The 18,863-nt window shown below is 34.1% G+C and overlaps 3 protein-coding genes across 5 annotated transcripts; 1 reads left to right on the top strand and 2 right to left on the bottom strand.

Annotated features, from left to right (window-relative positions):
- The first annotated feature begins 1,702 nt into the window (after positions 1-1,702).
- On the top strand, positions 1,703-5,573 carry LOC108211503 (ribonuclease 3-like protein 3). 3 transcript variants are annotated; one of them, XM_064089568.1, is made up of 5 exons: positions 1,703-2,290; positions 2,654-2,800; positions 2,916-3,699; positions 4,516-4,594; positions 5,402-5,573. In XM_064089568.1, the coding sequence occupies exons 1-3, from the start codon at positions 1,889-1,891 to the stop codon at positions 3,168-3,170; spliced, it is 804 nt and encodes a 267-aa protein (XP_063945638.1). In that variant the 5' UTR covers positions 1,703-1,888; the 3' UTR covers positions 3,171-3,699; positions 4,516-4,594; positions 5,402-5,573. The 3 variants fall into 3 exon arrangements, with proteins under 3 accessions (XP_063945638.1, XP_017238603.1, XP_063945637.1); XM_017383114.2 differs by having other exon boundaries at positions 5,240-5,573; XM_064089567.1 differs by having other exon boundaries at positions 4,516-5,573.
- Positions 5,574-5,885: 312 nt separating this feature from the next.
- LOC108211502 (DNA repair protein RAD51 homolog) lies at positions 5,886-10,712 on the bottom strand. Its single transcript, XM_017383113.2, has 9 exons — positions 10,544-10,712; positions 9,859-10,003; positions 9,610-9,720; positions 9,381-9,472; positions 8,447-8,541; positions 8,220-8,333; positions 6,774-6,903; positions 6,506-6,627; positions 5,886-6,419 (listed from the first exon to the last, which is right to left on the bottom strand). The coding sequence occupies exons 1-9, from the start codon at positions 10,631-10,633 to the stop codon at positions 6,296-6,298; spliced, it is 1,023 nt and encodes a 340-aa protein (XP_017238602.1). The 5' UTR covers positions 10,634-10,712; the 3' UTR covers positions 5,886-6,295.
- Positions 10,713-11,469: 757 nt separating this feature from the next.
- Positions 11,470-14,532, bottom strand: LOC108215117 (pectinesterase/pectinesterase inhibitor PPE8B). Its single transcript, XM_017387466.2, has 3 exons — positions 13,962-14,532; positions 12,811-13,386; positions 11,470-12,306 (listed from the first exon to the last, which is right to left on the bottom strand). Exons 1-3 carry the CDS (start codon positions 14,254-14,256, stop codon positions 11,615-11,617), a joined length of 1,563 nt encoding a protein of 520 aa, XP_017242955.1. The 5' UTR covers positions 14,257-14,532; the 3' UTR covers positions 11,470-11,614.
- Positions 14,533-18,863: the final 4,331 nt, after the last annotated feature.

Genomic DNA, 18,863 nt, shown 5'->3' with positions numbered 1-18,863 from the left:
GTTTGAATGAAATCCCTTGAGAATATCCTGCTTACGACATTTATTACCATGGTTGCAGCAATCGAGACTCATCTATAATTATGTGACTTCCTTTTATAGCAAATCACTTTTGTTTAATGAAGCTCAAAATAACATCGTTGTTGGTGATGTAGAGAACTCGAGAACGCACGTGCATGCCCATGTTCATGGAGAGGTTTGGCTTCAGAGCCCTCCCAACAATTTATTTGATATCGTATGGTATCACAAATACGTACAAACATTTATATTTGTTATGTGTAATATAGTTTCAACTCCGCGAATTCCATAAATTCTATATGATGTCAAATAATAACTAGTCTTAAATCGAAACACGTGCGAAACATGTGCGAGTATATAATTCAAAATTTATTATTTATAATTTGATTTTTAACATTGTTTTAGTAGTATCTATATGCTATGTCAAAATATGGCATAATAATTACTTTTCAAAGTCAACTTATTATATATTTAATATTTTTCATTTGTAAAATAAGTATCTATTAAAAACTATACATATACATATATATATATATATATATATATATGTATGTAACAAAACAAAAAATAACAACTTTTAAATGTTTTGTGGTGAAGGACAAAGGTCGGGGGTTTTCCAACTGACCCGAGCGAACCAGTGATTCCTGTTAGTAATAGGAATATAGTGTGTTAATAGTTTTTCCAACAATGTTAGACTATAAATGATTGGCTGGTTTGGACATATAAAGCATTATGTAAAATTTGTTGAACATGCAAGAGACATTTAGAGACTCCCCTTCAATGATAGTGGCTTGATTCATTATTTTTAATAATAATATGTAGTTATTATTTTAAGTTATTATAAATAAAATATATAATTTTAATATGATAATAGATTATTTACAATCTTGTTATAGGTGTCCACGTGTTGGCCAAATATATTCAAGATCAAGAGGTTGACTATAATTATGGAGTTGTTTTTTTTTAGTAATGTTGCATATCAAAATTTTGTTCCGATTTTCCCCCCCACAAGACGCTGCAGACACATGAATGGATTTAATTAGGTCATTTATAATTTTAATTAGATAATTTATGTGCATAAAGGTTCTCATTATTATTAGTGTTAGTGAAATTTAAAACGGATTTCATTAATACTTTGAAAAGCGTGACAAACCCCCAATTGATCATGCAACTAGGTTGAAAAACAAAAAAACGAGCTAAATAATTAGTCGTTTTGTTTCCGGATTGCTTAACTAACTTTATACAAATATTCAGAAAATTAAAAATGAAGATAATGATTTTCTGATGAATCCAGCCTGCATCTCCCTTGAAAACAATAACTTCACAATTGACTCCCTCTGTAATTTCATGGATAGTACACAATTTAGAGGACTCAGTTGCAAAAATTGAGTTTATAAGCGTCATGTCATGAATATATATATTTTGTGTGAGAGGTGAGCACATGTGATTTTCATTACCGTTTCAAACACACTCCAACTATCTACCGCCAAGTACCAGCTATAAATCTGCCGAAAGTGTTGTTTATGTGAGACATCTGGATCTCCCAATACACCGTAAATTTTCAACACAACCAACACATCACATAAAACGAGACACATAATATATAATATATATTAATAATTTTTAGATAAGAGCAAGGTAGATCGGATTGATTTCCATACTTTTTATCTAATGTTGCCTTATTTATATTCTTATTTCAAGTAATATCGAAATCGGATTCAGATTTCAGGTGTGATCTTCCGTGCCTACTCCATGCATCATATAAAAACAGATATACACGCAATCAATTAATCAATCTTTGGCTTTTCTTCTCATCCATATTCTTCGCATACTACATAAAATTAAATACCAGAGAGATTAGACTATAGACTATATGGAAGAAATTACGGAGCAATTTCGAAAACTCGAAACAGGGAGATCAGAACAAGGAGATGAAGAAAATTTCAAAGGCCAGTCGAGTTCAAGCATCCAACAAGTCGAGGAAATAATTGGATATAGTTTTAAAGACAAGAAGTTGCTAGAAGAAGCTTACACGGATCCTTCCTGCACAAAATATGGTTCGAAAACCTCGTATGAACGGCTTGAATACATAGGAGATACAGTACTCAATTTTCTCGTGGGGACAGAACAGTTTGCTCTGTATCCTGATTTGTCGCCGGGTGAGCTGACTCAGTTACGGTCCGCTAATGTCAGCACCGAGAAACTCGCACGAGCTGCAGCTCAACATGGGTTATTCAGATTCTTACGTCATGATAGGCCTCTGCTTGGTGCCCAAGTTAGTTATTTTACCCTCATGTTTTTCCCAATTTGTTAGTCAAAGATAACAGGGAATGATAAACAAAAATTATAATTCCGGAAAGAATCACTTTTGCTCAGTATTTTAGAGATTCCGATTTATTGAAAAATTCCTGATTAATCCTAAAAAAATATTTTACCGATTTACCGATTACATTCTGATTTAATTAAAGATGTGATATTTCATGAGTTATACCTTTATGATGGTTTTTATTAATCTTAAATACGTGTTGATATCTCTGGTTAAATTAGCAAGGAAAGAGATAACATGTTTATGATCACTTGAGATTAGCTGAGATTTGCAGAAGTTTTATATTTATCTGATATGTGACAAGTAATGCAGATTGAAGAATTCATTAGCACTTTATCGAAATATCATTTGTCTTCGGTGGGATTAATTGATGCACCAAAGACCCTTGCTAATATTGTTGAATCAACTATTGGAGCTGTGTTCCTTGATAGTAACAATTGTAATGAAACCACCTCGAAGGTATATATATTCATAGTAAGCTGTGATTTTCAATAATAAATTTTACATTATTTTATTATGCTTGATATTATGATGTATTTGTCACCTAATTAACCTTTTTTGTATGTTGAAACAGGTCATTAATAAGTTGTTGCAACCTATAATTACTCCATCAACCGTGACAAGACATCCAGTTACACTATTATTTGAAATATGTCAAAAGAGTGGATTCAATGTTGAAGTTCTTGATACATGGGAAGAAAATGGACAAATAGAAATTATCGTAGCAAATACGTATGTTGGAAGAGGACAATACAAAATTAGAAAAATGATTGCATACAATAGAGCTGCTGCAGATGCATATAATGACATTGTAAAAAAATCCATATAAATGATGGCTAAATTCTTGATTATGCTTGAACTTTGTTTTTCCATATATATGGTTGTCACTATCTTGAATAATTGATAAATAAGAAGTACATAAATCTTTGTAGTTATGTTTTCATTGATGTACAACTCTTTATTACCCAACTAATTTCATTATGTATGTTTTAGATTTAATATTTTAACTTATATATTACAGAGAACTCATGAAATGTCAATTTTGACGTATTTTTGTTAATTGTTAACATCCAAATTATTTTGGTTACACTCTTAATTAAATTTGACAGGATAAGTTAATGTTGAAATTCAACTACATCCAACTCATTTTATGCGATATTTGACTTTTTGGCATGTCTTTGTAAATGTCCTATGTGCTATAGCTTGTTCTGTGCAAAGTTTAAAGTTCCATGGCCTTCTGAGATTACATGCAGGGAGTTTCAAAAGTTACATAATAATGAGAGGGAGATAGGATATTATGTTCATGCAACTTGCTAAGAAAAAGAAAGGACTGAAGGCTGCTTAGCCATGAGATGCAGGTCTGAATTCTACTTGTGTGCCATTTTTATTTGTTAGTGATTATGATTATGTATCGTGCTAATAATTTCTAACTGGAGTCGGATCTTCAAAATGGTTATTCATAGTACTTGTGCATGTCCTATGGGCTATGACTTGTGCTCAATTTAAATGTTGTATTTTGAACCAAATTCTGATTGTGTAATGTAGTTCTAAGCATTATTGAAATAAGACAGTAATTAGAGGAAGCACGTAGTACTGATTGAAAATTTCTTCAGCTGTCTGTCTGCAAAGAGGTAAAGTTTAATACAGGCAGGGACGGAACTACCTGTGTGAAAAGGGGGAAACTAGCATGGCGCCTATCCATGGATAAGATACTGAACATCCTTCCAGTGTAACTGGGGTTCAAATCTCAGCTGCCTTTAGTGACCTTTTCTTTTAATTTATTCCTCCTCTTAAAATATTTTACTATAACCTTTAACAATTGACTATATATGGAAATGGCCCAGTGATAATATTCTCATTTTTTAACATAGCACTTGCGGTTTTGAGCCTGCAATGCTAAATCTGTCCCTCAGACCTATTTAGGTCTTGTTTTGATGCTTTTCCGTAGAGTTGGCCATCTTTTGTTCTGTGACACTCCAATGATTTTATGATTATCTCATGTTCACGAACTCCAAGTATTGACAATTAAAGAAACTATTCTTATAATACGACAACTTTGTCAGTTGGAGACTTTGAGTTTGACAGTTTCATCAATTAGTTGGTTATTGATTTTTTTGATCATATTCATCAGTGCATTCTAATTCTTGTATTTTTTTTCAATCTAATGCTCTCAGATGCGGACATACATTCTCTTACAACTGTGGTGCTTATGTATCCGATCACTACTGTCCACACTGCAAGCATTGAATCAAGGTAGGAAAAGTACATTTTGTTCTCAAGCTGATGACATTTGTTGTTTCTAAAGTACAATGGCTTCTTAAATTGAGCAATAATCAGCGGTAACTATAGAATTTTTTATTGTGCATGCTGATATTTTGAATAATCAAGATTGAATCTCTATAAACCTCGACATGTTTGTTCTGAAATTTTCAAGTTTGAGCACTTGGTTGTTAAGTCACTAGATTGCAGTAGTAGGATCATAAATTGACAAAGTCTGTCTTAGACTCTTAGTTGGCATTCTATATAAAAGGGGCATTAAATTCATCTGATCACTGAGCATAAACTGAAGAAATTTATTTCTTTAGTATAGCAGTACTTTAAGTAGGATATAACAGGACAGTTAAAAGAAAAACTTGTACACTGGCTACATGATAGTTTGATAAAATATAGTAATCTATCTCCGCAGATATTCGGTACAGATGCTACCAAATCTCTAGAGGTTTTACATTCATCAATTGAGAAGTATTCAATTAATGAAGATTATAATAGTTCGATACTTATTTTCTACCATATATCTAATTTCCAGAATTTTCTTGATTTTTTTAATGATTGCAAATATATTTTGATGTTAATAATTATATTAAACGATTCTTGCTAATTTCATTATTTCTTTCTCAGCATCACATCAAAAACGGTCTTTTGTGTGATGAACTGTTAATGACTTTGTTCAAGTGGTGAAACAGTGTGCTATTCAGTTATTGTGTCTATTACTCTTGTATCTGTAAGCGGAAACCTGATATTTGATTTTGTATGACTAAAATATCTCAATCACCTTTACAGTGAGGGTAGAAGTTGGATAAAGCTCACTTTCATAATTTCTCAAAGAGAATTTTCTGGAAATGTCCTCTTGTTGGTACTTGGGGATTGTATAATTATGTGTTTTTGTAAATTTTTATACATCAATGGAAAGAAGTGTTATGAAGTGTAAGGAACTGTCGATGCCTTTGTTTAAGTAGTGAAAGAGTGTGCTACTTAGTTATCTGTAGGCACAGAGAAGATATTTGATACCTAATCTATTATCTATCTGTTAATCACTTTCATAGATGTTTATAGATGAGGAAACAAGTAGTATAGAACTCATTTAGCAAAAAGAAAAAAGAAAAAGTAGTATAGAACTCACTTTCATAAATCCTTCAAGAGCTTTTTCTGGATAACTAATAATGTGTAATCTCCTTCGTTAGTGACAGCAGCAAACTATTAAATTGAAATGATAAACAAAATTAGTGGTTACCTCATTTCAATTAAAAACAAGCTTATGCGGAACTGCAGCAAATGATTTAGATTTATATTTCAGTGCATAAACTTGACTTGCGTCACCAACAATTATGAACTCTCAAGAGGGTAATACATCATGATCATATTAGAACAAAGAGCTATCGCAAAAAGAGGCATCTTTGACTAGGTTTTTTCTCTTGGTGCTAGAGAAATTATACAAAAAGAAAATGAAAAGTAGAATGAACTCTTTATACATCTCTGGATCATAATTGATGCCTTCATCTCTGAAACAATATTGGTGCAAGTTCAGTTCTGCTTCACAGCTCTCTGCTGTGCTTTCAATTCCAGTTGGTGGATTTTCTTTGTTGCCAAAATCATTCTATAGTGCTGAATAAGAACTAAATCTTGACTTCAAAAGGAATGATGGCCAATTGGTCCCAGAAAATTTGTTTGAGCGGGTCAGTCCTTGACATCTGTTACTCCTTCGGCAGTAATCTGAAACCTTGCTTCAGCTTCAGCCAAACAAGGAGAACTAATTACTTTACAAATTCGCTCCTCTGCTCTTCCTTTACGTAGAGCTAGCCTGTAAGCAGAGCAGATAGTTGTCTGATCATCAGCAATACAAGGGCAATGGTCACTATCTATACAACAATACAAGCAATGACACACCTCGTTGTAGAAGCATGAGCCATGATGTTCCCACCGATTGGTTTAATCTGAGGCCCTGAAAAAACCGCAGAACCATCCACTTGGGAAACAACTTGATTGGTAATTACAACAGCAACGCCAAACTACAAGCACAAAAACACTAGAATATTGTAAGAATCCCAAAAAAGATAGTTAAAAATCATTTTAATCATGTATATATGCTGCCAACAATAAATAATGATGATTTTAATTCCAAGCATATTATGTATTAGTAGGAAATAGAGAATACCTCATCTGCTAACTTTTGCAGGCTCCTCAAGAACTTGCCAAGATGCATCTGCCTAGCTGACAGTTCTCCTCTTCCAGAAAAATCTGTTCTATACAGAGCAGTTGCACTGTCCACTACCACTAGTGCAAACCTAACCAAAGTGTACACACCAATTAGCTAACAGAAGAACCAGAAATTTACGGGTTATGTAGTAAATGTCCTCTTAAATAAATATAGTGCTAGTACCATAAATATACTGCTTATATTGTTGGATGCTGTGAGTACTGTGACAAGTTGTATGATGTAGAATGTATTGAAGTCCGTGTATTGAAATTTTATGATAATCTCAGCACTCTAAATATAACATTTCATCATTTCAAAATATTTAGTTCATAAGTAACCTATTAGTGCTCTTTGACTACCACATTAATACTGTATTAAATATCTGTCTTCAGGTTCTAAACAGAGACCATATAGCATAATTAAGTTTATTGGATTAAATGCAAATAATACAAATACATTCGACCACATAACAGTGGTATTTTGTAAGTGCAGATCCAACTGGATAGATGATATACTCAAGTACTAAGCTTGTTCGACTGAATTCTTATACTGGACTGATTTAGACACTCTAATTTTTTTATTCAGAAATTGGCATACTGCATTTTACTACGCCACACCTATATAGACCCCTTGAGGTGGACATCTCTATTTACAAATATCAGCCGATCACCACTGATTGCGAGTCTGCACATGTGTTATGCCACTACCGACTCCAGGAATGATGTACCATTATTTCAGTATTCGATTTGTCAGAGGATGAATTAAGGTAGTACTCTCTTTGGCCTGGAGTACATAGCATATTTTTGATACGTTTTAATAAATAACATACACAATCCAAACACAGATAATTGACCCTAATTAATCTTTACATTTGGGCAAGTTGACTCTCTATTGGATTAATTAATATTATATATAATCAAAACAAAAATCTCCGATGGACTCCTGACAAAAAAAAAATAAAAAAATCTCCGATGGACTGTGATTACTTATCTAACGTTAATCAGGTTGCATTAAGGGAGTCTATAAATAAGACATTAGGTTTTATCAGTTTATGGTCGGTATTCTATCTAAAGGAATTAATAACAAAACAAATCAAACTTACCCATATATCTTCACTTATAAAGTTAGTTGTTTTGATTTCCAGTGATGAAATTATGACTTGGCACCAAACACTAACTAGTAAAACAAAATACTTTTTGTGACCAAGTATCACAGTACAGTTCGGCATGTTGACAAGACTGTTTATTAACTCTGACCTATCTAATAGGAGTATATTTATCTAGCAAAAGCTGTCATGCGTGGAAGTCACATTGCAAAATAAGAATTTTTAAGAGTTGACAGTGACACAGCAAACTCAAAAATAAGAAATGCAGGTATATACTGATGCTGAAATAGAAGTTATACCTGGTCTCAATCATCATTGAAGCTGCTTCCAACAAAAGCCTTGATTGATGATCTGTATTATATGCTCTGGCATACGCAACATTTTCCAAAACATCAGCCCCGTTTAGCCCATATCTGAGTGAATGTATTGAATTGTCAGTGATAACAGAAATTTGATATTCAGCAAAAAACTATGTGCTTTAATTTGAAAAAACACAAAATATCTTGTCTCAAGTGCGGCAGAACACCTGTCAGCTATCTGCAGGAGCCTTTGTGGTCTGAAAGTCCCCTCAGCATCAATGTACATTGCTTTGCCTTCACCACCACCTTGTTCTAAAGGAAGCTGAGACATATGCATATATGTCTGTTATTTCTTACAGAAACTTAGGCAAAAGGTTGCCACAACAAGAAGTATGATCAATGTTGTGTTTTCTAGATGCTGTGTCAGTAAGTGCCATGTAGTTTATCTGGTGCATGAAGTTCTAATACCCCCAAACAATCTTCTAGTATCATGGCATTCATATATCTTGGGGCTAACTTAAAAGACACAACTCTAAATCTGTCATTCCTGACAAAAAAAAAAAACTCTAAATCTTTAATCCATCTACAGTTCCCAAATTTGTGTGAAAACTTGAGAATCCAATCCAATCATAATGTTGAAATGAAATGTTGACAGTGACCATATAAGGTTTGGATATTTAATGGTGAGAGTTAGCAGTCCGTGAGAGATTTGCTTTTAAGCTTTGTAATGCCATGCCATATATCTATACTATGCCTTATAAGACAACTCTAAATTTGTAATCCATCTATAGTTCCTAAATTTGTGTGAATAATGAGAATTCTAAGCAATAATTATATTCATTTGTGTGAATATAACAGTGACCAAATAAGGTGCTGACTGGAACTGTCCTTGAGAATTTGTTTTAGGTGTCGTAACTATAGACTTCAAGCTGTCGAGGCAGTTTATAAATTATACATCATCACATACCCTCACCAACTACTCTGTAAGACATACTGTTTATGCTAACAAAAACCAGAATCAAAACACAATAAGTAGATGACTATCCTGAATATTCTCCTAAAAGAAGCTTGAGTCTAGCAAGACCAGGTGGGCGAAAACTATATGGCTAGAAAGAATCATGTGTAATATTCTCAAAGAAGAACGAAAATGTCTGATCTTACTTGGCAAGTCACACAGAGTGTGTGACATAGCTGTGTCTTTCCACAACGGAACTCCCCATATATTTCAGTAATAGATCCCGTCTCGACGCCACCTACCAAAATTCAACCAGCAACAGTGTAAAGCACACATTATATCACTTGCAGAAGAGTTCCTAAGGACATGCATTTGCAGTGGGGGATATGATAGTAGATAGCTTGCTGAAGCATCAAGCTGCTATTGGGAACCTACCTTCCAATACTTTGTCAAGTTCTTTGGATCCTGTGGTTAAGAGAATGATTTCCTCTCTCTGAGCATGGAGTTGACCAGCACTAGTGAAGCCCATTGGGACCAATTTGGAAGCTGAATAATAAAATATAAAAAACAACAACATTCCATATTACTTCTTTGCTTCTTTCACACTTTACAAAATATTACGTAAATCAGAAAATGCAACAGGAAAATTGTACAGCAATACAACACTGGAAAAGCACAACATGCCTGCCTCAACAATTTTGTCAACTTTAGCTTCGCTGATCCCTTTAATTAGCAGAAGCTCCTTCCTCGGAGAGTATGCAACAGCTTCAACAGTGCAAAGACCAGCATCTTTTAGTTTCTTTACGTCAACAGCAGCAATCCCAGAGCCCTGTTAGTAAACACAGTAAAAGATTAAAAAAAAAAAAAAAAAAAAAAACTAGAAAAAAAACTCAGCAACAGTATTAACATAACATATTCATCTAATTTCCGAATTCCGCAACAATACCAATAACCCTATCCATCAAAACTAATCAAGCTAACACCAATATCTAAAACCCTAATCTGCAATCTCGATCATATATTTCATCTTCCAAAAGACCAAATTTGACCTAATTTCAGATAATTGGATGTAAACTCAAGAACCCATTTGCATATTCTTGAAGAAATAATAGAAAAACACAATATATTCAAGAAAAGGGCTAATTTGCAATCTAGATTAATAGGGTATACTAAGAATGTAGGGTTCATATGGCACCCATAATTACATGGGAATACAAAAATTTCAGCTCCCAATAGTCCAATTTGACCTAATTATAGCTAATTGGATGTAAATTCAAGAACCCATTTGCAAAACTTGAAGAAATGACTCCAAAAAAGAGATGGAAAACTAAATTGGGACAAACCCATTAAAGAAATGCGTGTGTGAGACCTGAAGTTGTTCAACTGGAAAAGGGCCATGTTGAATCTCTTCTTGTTCGGTAGTTTCTTGTACCGATTTCTGAACTCTCTGCTGTTCCATCGATGCCTTCGCTGTGTGTGTGAAGGGGAGACAGGGGGAGAGAGAGAGAGGGAGAGGGGAGTTCAAAAGTGAAGTTATAGGCGCCAAACTAGAGTGTTAAGGACGCTTTCAATTTATTTTCTTTCATTTAATTGTCTCACAAATAACAAATGAATATAAAATGCTGCTGTGATTAAATTTAAGAAACATTAATTATTATTAATATTATGATCATTTGCCTTAATCTAAAAAAAGTATTTATCATTATCATTTTATTTTATAAAAAAACTATTTAATATAATATAAATATATTATCAATATTTTTAAAATACTTTCAATTATAGTTTTAAAGTCAAATTTCAAAAAGATGAAATAAATCACTTAAAAATTTAATGTTGCCTAAGTCTCTAAGATTTTGACTTATAAAATTTTCGGCCTATTTTGTATGTAGAAATTAAAATAGTATGAAGTATTAAATTTATTTCTGAAATGAATAAATAATATATAATTGACGTCCGTGCGCGGAACGCGGGCAAAAAATACTAATAAGTCAGAAATTTAGAACTTATTTTAATAAATTTAACAAATAAGTTTCTCGGATTTAGTAACCTCATAAAAATAAGAAATTATTAATTTCGAATTCCGATCCTATTCAGAATATTATTTGACTAAAAAATCTTATCACATTAACACAATTACAGCGATTTTGTCCAAACACTTCAATTTGAATGGATTCATCACATCAACACGTCCTCATGACCATATCACATTGCAGGCGATGTGAACAATTTTTAAACAATAAGGCTTGTACTCTATTTCTTGCCAAGTGCCTTGTTCTATAAACTATCAACATAATATAATCAAATACAGATTTTTACTGAACAAAACCCGAATCTGTAGCATACATAATCATATAAACAAAATAGAACAAAGAAGAGAGAACAGCAGTCAATAGACCACTAATACAGAAATGCACATTTTTCTCAGAGTTCATGAGAACGACTAAACCCCCAGTCCAGCCGTGTATTTAACGCCAGTTGACGGCAGCCACGAATTACCCAACAAAAAGTTAGCCACCGTGAAACTGTTAACCTGATCCGAGCTATTCAACGCATGAAAACCAGGCCACTTAACCCGGCTGCCCACGCCTGCACCAGGTCCCGAATTTAAGTACTCTGCATAGTATAAAGTGTCCAAGGCAAAGGCCTCGTTCCATTCTAGCCACCCTTCTGGCCTTATAGCACTACTAATATAAGATTGCATTACGACAGTCCTCGAATATAATTTCCAGGGCCGCCCGAGATAAGAGTATGTTGAGTTAGCCATAACATCGGGTTCGACTGATATGTTGGAAAATTGGATGGAAAAGCCTGTAGGCTCAACGGCCTCCTTTCGGCCTTGAGCTGTGATAGTGTTCTTTTGGTTTGGCAAGCCTTTTCGTGCTAGAATCTGACAGTTTTGGAAAACTGCAGAAGCATCACCGAATATAAAATCGACTGTGCCTGTGATTTGACATTCGCGGAAGAATTGTCGTTGGGAGTGAGCGTAGAGAGTGTCCTGGTAACCGCGAAATGCACAGCGGTATAGGACAGATAAATCAGAGTCGGAACGGTATGCAACTGCCTGATGTTTTTGGGGGCCTGCTGTGTTCTGAAATGTGATGTCTCTGGCTATGAATCCCTGTCCTTTAACAGCTGCAAATCCAATATCATTTATTTGTTCTTAGTATTGTAACTAAAATTCAGCTATTAACCCATCAAGGAGTACAATCAATGTTACAATTTAACATGAACGGGCTCTGTTTTGTTTTATAGGTTGACTCAAAATACTATTTTTTGTTATGTAGTCAAAACGCTTAGAAATGTGTATAAAACAAAACAGGGAGTATCAAATTTCTTGTTACAGTGATTTCCTAACCAACAGTTAGTTAAAACATCGGATATTTTCTCAGTAAAGATATGATCCCATGATGAATGCACTGCAAAACCAACCATTTCCAGATAAAGAAATTTTAAGTGCACGCCATTAGCTGGCTTTGCATCAAAATTTTAGGTGAGGTTCTGTGCACATAGGCTTACCTTATTACGAGTCGTCAAATAGTATTGAAAGAATTGTTGCAACTAACTTCTATATTCAGTGACCATTGATATGTACCTAAAAAACAGAATCAAAGAAGTGAACGTGACATGAGTAATTACCAAATGTTGCAGAACGATAGGTGGTCCAGCCATCGATGAAGTTGCGATTGCCAGAAATAACCGTGACATCGATACCATCTCCAATCATCATAATGTTCCACTTCTTCTTGCTAATCTCCACATACTCATTGTACACACCTTTCTTCACATATATCACAAATCTTTGGCCGTGATCAGGGGCCGCCTTCACAGCCTCACTAATCGTACTAAAAGTTCCACTGCCATCTGCTGCCACCACCGCATCTGCATTCACTCCATTTACTTGTAGAAGCAGTCTCCTGTCATTCGGTTTCATCCATTTTGGAAATTCTTCGCCACTTATCAGCTTCCTTCCTTTCATCCACGCTGGAACGTGCTCAGGATCGCCACTTATTCTGTTACCTCCTCCATTTATAGCCACATTGCCGAGGATCTGGAGGATTAAGGAACTTAATTGGTTAAGACTTCCAGCTACTAAAGCCTTGACCACGCCGTTTGTTCCATCAAAGCCTTCTGAACAAGTGTCCTGATTCACAAGTGCAGCACTTAACCATGTTTTCATGTCTGCACCCGGATGACCCGTGCTGTTGTCTTTACCTGTATATTTAAAATTTAAACATCAAAAAAAAAAAAAAAAAACATCATCGCACATGCAGAGCCGAATGTTAACTTTATTCTTAACAATTTTAGCCGTATAGTGTGAATATAGATCAGTCCTGAAAGATTGTGAGATAAATTTACCACATTTTCAAAAAAAATTCCCCAAAACATCATAATTCAACAAGATGGTCTTCTCCACGGGTGATAAACATGTCAGATACGCGACGTTTAGGGGGGGATCGTGAGTTCTAAACACAAATTTTGAATTTGATGTGATATTTTGGGTCATCTATTAAGGTGGGGTAAATGACCTCAGGATGATAAATGATATGACACACTAAGTACAGGGTAATTTCATTATTGCATGTTGAATTTGAATAGTACTGAAATTTCGAGCTCTGGCTTTGAGCCATGAATCATGATGATACTTAGTTGAATATGACTCGTGCACAAACTTTATTTGATTATACATGCATCCGAACCGACCAAACCAAGACAACAAAAAGCGAAAGATTCTTAAAAAAAGTGAGTGTAGCTGGCAAACAAAAGAGAAAAGAGGAAAGAAAGCATACCATTTCGAGGATTTTGAGAGACAGAGAGAGTGTCAGTTAACTGATCAGTAGAAAGATCAAGAAGCTCAATGCAATCCGAAATTGCATTCGAGACACGCTCATCGCCGAATGCGTTACCGAAGCCTGAAACGAGAGACATGACTTGTTGCACAATATCTAGTGTGGATTTCACTGAGGTCACGAACTCATTTGCCGGGATCTTCAAGTAGTTGAACTGCTCATCACTTGAGGTGCCTAGAGGGGTGGTCAGGAAACATAGGAGTGTTACTAAAAACACTGCACTGGCTCGAACCATGGCCTTATGTAGTGAGGCAGGGCTAGAGGGAAAGAATGAGAGGAGTGTAATTGGTTTTTTGAGAAAAAAATTGTGCGAAATGGGAAATATAAACTAGGGGAGCTGCTGACTTTAGAAGCAGAGGGAGTTAATGTGGGAGAGCTTTGAGGGGAAATAAATAAGAGGGGGGGAGAGATGAGAAATGTTCAAGCGTGAACTATGGCTGACGATACAGGGGAATTAGGTGGCAGCTACGAGTATTCAAGACAGTTTTGAGTCTCTTGACAATGTTGCATGGGGGTATAATGGTCGTATTTTATGTATATTAGTAGTAAAAGAGCAAATTGATCTGGAGCATGATTGGATAGTCCACTGTCCAAACGCTGATTTACTATCTATTGTCTTCGGACATCCAGTTTCGATTCTTTCAGCGATTTTTATCGACGCTTTTTCCTCTGGTAAACGAAAAAGTAATAAATTTACATTTAGATGACGAACGAGAATGACAATCAGAGATCAAAACTTGAGAGATAACAATATGATATTCTAAAAGAATAAATGAAAGAAAAAAGTGAGGACAAAGGTCCGGGTTCATACAACAAATTAATCCCAAACATCAGAACGCGAATTCGATTTTTGATTCTTAATAGACTTGATCATTAATCCAGAACCAAATCCTTATCAAATTTTTACGTGTAGATTTGTACAAATGACTCGAATTGACACAACAATAGTTCCGACTGTAAATCATGAGCCATAGTTACAGTAGAGCAATTTTAACTTTTGGTTATAGATCAGGAGTCAGGACTTTCGGTTTGGCGAGTCTTAATTCTTAAAGCTTGGCCCTACTCGCTACAGATATCCATATTCTCAAAGAAATAGTTGTGCTATAAATGATCTTTACAAATATACTTCCACAATTTCTACAAACAATTGTTTCTTCCTCTAATTTAGAGGGGTGTATTGGATTGGGATTTTAAAAAAAAATTTGCATTCATGAAATCCGAGGGTATTCGATTGGGATTGTTTGAAATCCATTAAAATCTTGAGGTATTCAATTGGGATTTCAAATTATGCTACAAAATCTGGTGGTATTCAATTGGGATTTTAAATTATGCTTTAAAATCCGATGGTATTCAATTGGGATTGTTTAAAATCCATTAAAATCTGATAGTATTCAAATGCTGATGGATTTTTTTGGATTTCATAAAATGATGGATTTTGTGGCATTCTTCAGTGTATTTTAAGTTTTTTGAAATCCCATCAAAATCAATGGGATTTTGAAGCATTGTGCTTAAATCCTGTCAACTTTGCGACATTTTATCAAGAATTCGCACAAAATCAAAATCAGACACAATCCATTAAAATCCCAATCAAATACACCCCTCTTCACATGTTTTCAAACAAAATCTTCCCAATCGCAAAAAGCAGATGTAGAATGATAGAGATTACGAAAAAGGCATCGACTTCAGGACTCATGTGCTCTCCAAATCACTATCTAAAGACTCATCCACCTATATAATCACTACTGCTCCACTTTATACTATCATCTGCTCTCCGAATATATATATCCCACAAAACAAATATTTTCTCGAATAATTTCACATCGTCTTGTAAAAAATTCAACGACATCGAACGTGTACAATTATTTATTCAATCATCGAAGCGTAACTGCAATCTGCATGTGGAGTAAAGACTGTGCTGAAAATAAATGCATGAGTACGTAATATGAGAAAGATTCAAAGAGATCAACTCGCATATATTAATGGCGAGGGAGATAGAAAGCGGGGTGGGGCAATTTGTCGGCGGTGACCAAAGGCTTTCCATGTGAGGGGAGATCGATGGAGTAGGGGCTGTTTGTTTCTCATCTCATCTCATCTTATCTTTAAACGCGTGAGATGAGATTTTAGGGCATCTTTGTATTGCGTGCCAGCTTATTTATTTTGCCTTTTTATTGCTCTCATTTATTTTTTGTATATTCCATCTTTTCATGTCATGTGATTTGACTCATCTATATTATGGGGCCTTTCGGAGTTCGGACACAGACATCGCCATGAAATGCCTATGAAAGTAAGCGTACCTCTTCGACTCGTACAGAACTAGCTACATGCCTATGAAAAGTTTTTATTCGATAGATGAATAATTTGAGCGGTGCTATTCGAGAGTACGCTCTAGAATTTACTAATCTCATGCGTGTTTGGGTTAGGTTAAAAACGGTCACTTTCTTTTTAAATTAACGAAATGAAACAAAAGTTAGAAATAAATAAGTTAAAAATATTTTTGAAAAAGAAATAAAAACTTTGAAAGAAAAGTTTGTATTCTCAATTTTTTAAAAATATTTCTACTTATACAAACAAACGGGTCAAGAAAAGTAAAACAGAAGCCGGAAACAACTTTTGCTTCTACTAATCGAAAAGACGTATTGATTCAACTTTTAATATATTTTTTTGTGTTTAGACGGTGGTTAATCGTGTCATCAATTACATAATATTCCGTGATTTGTTGAACTGATAAAATTTTTCAATTAATTAAATCACGATCAATTTGATAATTTCTGATTAGTTCTTGTTATTGACTTCATCGATTAAGTTTAATTTCTGTTTTTAATAATACTGAATATTTTTAGATGGAATTATCTAAATGCTTATTATGTTTCTATCAATTATATAATTTTTAAATATCAACAAATTTCCAATTCAAATCTTTCCGTCCAAAATTGATTAGCGAATGTTCATGTTTACAAGTCATTTCTATTGTCAAATATTCATGTTTTAACTTTAATTTTCTCAGTTGTCATGTAAGCATTGATTAAAGTCGACTTTTAAGAAAAGAATGCGGATTGAAAAATTTTCAATGTTTAAAGATCGAATTATTAAAATAGGATAGGTATGAAGATGATAAAAGGACTATAATCTATGGACTATTAAATTAACTTTCCTATTTTCTACACTAAATTTAATTTAAATATTTCCCTGCTGATCTGCAATCTGCATACTTTTTTCGAACGTTAAAACACATTTTTCAAAATTTCCGGTTCAAGTACACAGCGGTTGTGCTGATAAAGTTGTTTCAAAGAAAAAATTCTTACCATTAATTTTTTTTGTTACAAAAACAGAGGTCAAATTAAATTTCTAATCTTTTTTTTTTTTTTTCAGGGTCTACATACTCGTAGATGAGTTGTATCTCGAGATACAATAAGCCGCTACAGGGAATTTCATTCATTCAAAAAAGATTATCATCTAACCGAAAGACATGCAAGATATCTCCGGACGCTTAGATAATAATGCTTTAATGTCTGATAGGAAAATACCCATTTAAACCTCCCAAGGATCCTGCGAAAAAAAAACACGAAAAAAGAAGAAGATAAGTTCATATACAAAATTATATAAGTTAAAAATATAAAGGATAATATATCCAATAATAAAGTATTTCAGAAGTGTGTGTTTATATTACAGGAGTTGAAAAATTAGAATAAAGTCTAACCAAAGAAGGATCTTTGGTTAGACACTAAAATAATTAAAAAATTTCTAATCTTTGAGCAACTACGTGGAGGTGTAAAAAAAGTTGCTCTGCCGTTAAAACAGAAAGAGAATAAAAAATTGTTTCCACTAATCCGGTAATAGAACACACAGCATTAAATTCTTCAACGAACCTCAGTTTTTTTCTCAACCCAACAAACACAATGCAATAATGTGGATTTATTTCCTTTGTTGACTCGCGCCGTTAATGGAATCAAGGGATACAAATAAGTTCAGATTGACGCCGGAAAGAAAATAATCTGGTACTCACACTCCGCTGCGAGATGATCACCTCTCTTCTGTCAGTGGAGAGTCATGCGTGGTAGGGGTGTCAATGGAGCGGATATCCGGTGGTCGATCCGATCCAGGAGCTAACGGAGCGGATATGGATCACCTAAAATAATATCCGATCCGAAAAAAATCCGATCCGGAAAATATCCGATCCGATATGTATAGGATATGGATTTAATACGATCCGATCCGAAAAAAATCCGATCCGACTTATATATATATATATATATATATATTTATATATCTGTGTATATATATACTCTGTTAAGATATTACATATATAAATAAATAAATAAAATTAGATAGCATTTGAGCTTGGATAATTGAACTTATTAAACATTTTGTTTGAGAGTTTTGAGCTGCATTAGTACAACCTATTTAAATTTTAAGTTTCTCATGTTTTATTAGAAGATTTGCAATATATATAAATTAACATAGTGTTTTTCAATCCTAAACTTCTAGAACTTATTAAAGACTTGTAATATTTGAAAAAGTGTGTTTTTGTATTTTAAAACACTACATTTTGAATTTATAAATTATTATTATAAGTGATTCCAACAAATTTTTATAAGTGAAGAATTTTTTTTGTTTAAATATAAACGGAGCGGAGCTCCGATCCGAAAATCCGTGATCCTACGGATTAGGATATGGATCGTGTTCTGAAAAATCCGGTTGAAATCCGATCCGAATCCGAATCCGGTAAAATTAAACGGATCAGGATATGGATCATGCCTGATCCGATCCAGATCTGATCCATTGACACCCCTAATGCGTGGAGTATCACATGACTGTGCTAGTGACATATCAAAGATGACAATC

Source organism: Daucus carota, chromosome 3, assembly GCF_001625215.2.
Source record: "Daucus carota subsp. sativus chromosome 3, DH1 v3.0, whole genome shotgun sequence".
Taxonomy (NCBI): domain Eukaryota; kingdom Viridiplantae; phylum Streptophyta; class Magnoliopsida; order Apiales; family Apiaceae; genus Daucus; species Daucus carota.
This window is presented reverse-complemented; position numbering and strand designations above follow the sequence as displayed.